Raw genomic sequence first — 4,689 nt, 5'->3', positions numbered from 1 at the left:
ATTTTTTGACGTTTGTCTTGTCCCGTGTCCTCATCCAGCAAATAAAAAAAAATGCTTACAAATCTTACGTACAATTTAAAAGCGGGGTAAAAAGTATTCTTTGAATAGGTGATATTTTTTATCGTCTTTTTGATAAAATATTATCGACAACTACTTTTGCTTCAATTTTCCTAATTAAGGTGATAAAAAAATACGTCAATTTTACAGTAATGAATAATTAATGAGATTAAAAAAACTTTATCACTCAGGATCTACTTTTGAGCAACAAAATTATTGTAATTTATTCACTAATGAATATATATTTTCAAATACATAACTTTTTTTCTTTTTTTATATATTATGAATTAAATTGGCTTTGCACTACCTAACCCATGGAACTAATAATAGTCCAGAAACCGCATACGCACATCAAACAGAAGACGACTAAACTACTCATAAATGAGTAGGTTTACGTTTTGACCCATTAGTTTCTTTGTAGACATTGATTTATTAATACTAATATATCAATGTAGACGTTGCTCTTGTAGACGTATCTCTGATGTTAATGACAAAGAAGAGATTTGTTGATTGTTACTTGCTTTGTCTTTTTTTTATATTCAATAATAAATTAAAAGGCATTTGTTTTTTTTTTTTCAAATAAATTTGTTTTATACTTGTGAAAATATCATTATCTTAAAATAAATAATACCATAACTTTATTGTACTGTTTATCTATAAACACTTTAATAATTATGTTTTTGGATAAAAGTTACACCCATGGATTTCATTCCGTCTTTGAACACCATTGGACTACTAGTTTGACAATGGTTATTGTAAATAGTTTATAATTTAGTATGGGAGAATCACAAAATTTTGAGAACTCCAGTTTAGTTCATTTCAAGATTAATGGATTAGACTAGGATTTGCCATATGTGACAAATCATATCTCGACAATATCAATAAGTATATATTTCTGTACCTCAACCTACTTAGGTATGGATGACCTCGGATCACATTTAAGTATTCTGATGTGATTGATAGTTAAAAATAAAACTTATATCAGAAATAAATCAGATATTTATTGTAATGTACATATCGGTTGGAAGAAATTGATATGATGCAAAAATAAACCCGCCAAGTACAGAGAAGGAAAGTTTGAAATAAATGAACATATTAATTCAATGCACATAAATGTTTATTATCCAGTAGATTTTCTTGGCAGAAAAGTCTTAACAGTAATTTTAAAACAAGTGCCTAAGTGTGCTTTTGAAATATGTATATAAAACATTTCAATGAAATACTTATAAATTAATGTATGATTATTTTATGCTGATAAGATTGTAACATTTTTATCAATGATTATAAAGAGTATAAAAAATAAGCTGACAGATAAATTCTGAACACTTTTCTTTAAATATTATCTAAGTAGTGTTTAATTAGAAAAATGGCATTTTCTAAAAATTTGTTTGGTTTGCTTGTGGTGGCCTTTGCATTTTATTATGCTCAATCGGCTGTTTTCTTTGTTCCAGAGAATGAAGCACGTTTAAATCTAGTTCTTGGATCACTGAGTTCAAATGATATCTTGTTATACAGGTAAAATTACTTTTTACTCAATGGACTTAAACAATTATATTTAGGTTGAAATATAAATAGTAATTTAGTCATAAATAATTATTTATTTAATCTGGTTCAGTAAACTAGTTCAGACAGGCACAGGCGCCATGGCTCACTTGGTTAGATGGCCAACTGTGAAATGTCGTCACGGATTCGATTCCCACCAGTTACAAGACAGATTTTTTTTCAATTGGTCTGTCTGTTGTGGTGTATTTTTCATTATCTCCTTCCATATCCCCTCTATCCCACCTGCTGACAAGCCTCAAAATATAGGCTTAGTGGGTTATTCCTTTTAAAAAAACATGACGTTTGATTTTATTAGTCTTTCTTTCCTTAGATGCAAATTGAATTATTGATTTATTTAAGTCTGATCAATGCCATAAAAATTATATTCATTTTCTATAACTAGCTTCGAATGAGAGTAATTTTTGGATAATTTCAACTTTCAGATTATTTGTTTCATAATTTAGGAAAATTAAATTCTTTCTGGTGGTTTGATTCAATTCTAAGTGTCCGAATTAAATAATAAATTGGGCGAAAAAAATACTGAGTGGGCGAAAATATATAGGTTAGGGTAGGTTTTTTTCAATATTTGTTTTCGCCCTTAGTCTTTCGCCCACTTAATAATTTAGTATGCCATAATCAGTATTTTTGACACCCTTAGTTTGAATTTATATTCGATCATTGAAATACTTCCCATTCTGGAATTTGGTTTTAAAAAACGATTTAACATGATAGATGTCTCAAGAGATGGATTTTTAAAAAGAAATATGGAATTCATTATTATGTGTTTCCAGGCCTATGATTTTCCATTGCCAAAATGTATTTATTTACTTAAAGGAGTTACCTCATAGAGGCATAATACTATACATTTGTTTCAAAACAAAAATGAGTTTAAATTCTTTTACTTGTGTTAAAAAAACTGTATACAAGATTCTGAAAATCAATACCGAAATCTATCTTAATTCTATGCCGAAATCATTTAAATTTATTTGAATGAATAATTGATACATCACCATACCACATATTTACAATACATAATGACATACTTTTACCAAAAATAATTTTAATTAGTAACTTATATGTAAATACAAGTTATTACATAAAAAATAATACCTACGGTTTTTTGAAAATACTGTGGTGTTTAATTTTTATTGTAGACAATTCATTGATCTATTTTATTTTACAGAACAGTAGCTGTGAAAAATGCTACAGCTGGAGTATCCCAAACTCAAGATGTTGTCTATAGAGGATTTAATACAAATATAACTTACATTGCAGCCATTGAAAACGGAGTTACTCAAAATGCCACCGCTGCCCTTGTCAGTGGTGGGCTTAAGTTCTCCAATGCCACAATCAGGCTCAAGTCGGCTGTTTCTAGGGGGTATAATTACACAATAAGCATCTACGGAAAATGAGATTTAAGAACACTTTTCTATTAAATAAATATTATTTAATTATTCAGTTTGTTCATAATTGTTATTCAACCACTCTGTTTATGTCAGAAAAATTTTTGGAATGTTTTTTCCATCACTAAAGACCCCGCACAGTATTTTATATGGAACATCCAGTAGAAATTAATGCTTCAAAGGGTCAAAAAGAATAAGAGTGGCCCTGCGTGGCAGGTCACAGCAACACGAAATATTACTTTTACTGTTTTGGATGGAGCAAGCCAAACTACAGCCATGCTCCATACAATTTTTTTTCAAACAGCACCGTATGAAGGTACCTTTAAACAGGCTTGAGGGTAGTAGTTTTTTTAGCACCACTGGCACTGCACATATAAGGTATCATTGCTGGGCTGGAAATTTCAGTGTTCAAAAATTTCAATTCAAAAGTTTTCCTTGTGTTCCAAAAGATATCGCCGTGGCAGCAACAATTTTTTGAACCAAATACTATACAAACTTAGGTAAATTTGGTTTTAAATAAAAAGATCTATAAAGAGATAAATATATTTTTAAGAATGGAATATGAAAACCTAGGAATTATTTTAGGAGGTTATATCATTATTAGGTTAACATGAAACATTTTTTTGAAGTTAACTTCTAGGAATCTACAAAAGGTAATTTTATTTCACTATAGGTATAGTACATGTCGTCTTTTAATTTGATTTCATAATTGGTGACATTGTTTATCCCAGAAATTCCCGCTTAATTTCTTAAGCCAATATTAATATTTATTTATTTACTAACGCTTAAAGGGCTTTTACATATACAGAGGTATAAACAATTTACAAATATAAAAATATACTTAAAATTTTTTAAAAATACATCGGTCTCATTGCAAATCCAAGCATTTGCGTACCCTTCTTTGATATTTAATTAATTAATAATATAATTAATAATATTAGGTGTTAAAAAAAGTTGTGTCATTTGGCTACTGGTTTTGTTAGTCTTCCCAAAAACAGTGATCATGAACAGTGGCGGTTTTGCTTTTAACCCCCTCAATCAAGGGTGCTGGTGTTCTTATGAAAGTTTTGAAAACAACAGTACCAAAGTAAAATGTCATGACCTTATAGTAACATATGATCAATTAATCACAAAACAAGCCACATAAATTTAATATGAATATTGCCAGCACTGTACCTACATTGTTTTGATTTCAACTATTTTATTTTTTCTTGTACTATTTAACAGAATGAACACATTACCAAGTGTGATAAAACAGACCAAAATTTACCTTCCCATGTATAAATAATAATAATTATCAGCAGATGTTCTTAATATATTAGATTACGAAACCTCCATTCTTCCTTTGAATTATATGAGGTGACAGTGATGCTTTTTAGGCTGGAGATATCCTATCAAAGACCACTTAAAATTCAATATGACTGTATTGTTGAAAAAGCGTATCAAATGCTAGGCTTCACTTTAAGAATTTCCAAGCCCTTTAAAAAACTCGATACAATAAAAGATCTGTACTACACTTTTGTATGTATACTTTCATACTTTTGCATCAGTTGTGTGGAGCCCACAATATGTAACTTACATTGACAGGAAATAAAAACATGTAATGGAAATTTAAAAAGTACCTTTATTATAAAAACAATAAAACACTATAGGTACAGCCAATCTATCAAACAAAATGGATTATTTA

At 29.1% G+C, this 4,689-nt stretch overlaps 1 protein-coding gene across 1 annotated transcript; it reads left to right on the top strand.

Annotated features, from left to right (window-relative positions):
* Positions 1-1,339: 1,339 nt before the first annotated feature.
* LOC148276198 (uncharacterized) lies at positions 1,340-3,053 on the top strand. Its single transcript, XM_088234567.1, has 2 exons — positions 1,340-1,572; positions 2,783-3,053. Exons 1-2 carry the CDS (start codon positions 1,424-1,426, stop codon positions 3,009-3,011), a joined length of 378 nt encoding a protein of 125 aa, XP_088090693.1. The 5' UTR covers positions 1,340-1,423; the 3' UTR covers positions 3,012-3,053.
* Positions 3,054-4,689: the final 1,636 nt, after the last annotated feature.

Source organism: Micrasema longulum, unplaced genomic scaffold (genome assembly GCF_059751315.1).
Source record: "Micrasema longulum isolate JH-2025_06_02 unplaced genomic scaffold, ASM5975131v1 h1tg001259l, whole genome shotgun sequence".
In the NCBI taxonomy this organism is placed as follows: Eukaryota; Metazoa; Arthropoda; class Insecta; order Trichoptera; family Brachycentridae; genus Micrasema; species Micrasema longulum.
Note: the sequence above shows the minus strand (reverse complement) of the source record. Positions and strands in the feature narration are given on the sequence as shown.

Coding starts and splice junctions, on each gene's coding strand:
- LOC148276198 (XM_088234567.1), top strand. CDS start 1,424: ATGGCATTTTCTAAAAATTTGTTTGGTTTGCTTGTGGTGGCCTTTGCA. Junction 1,573..2,782: donor AATGATATCTTGTTATACAG/GTAAAATTACTT, acceptor TTTATTTTACAG/AACAGTAGCTGTGAAAAATG.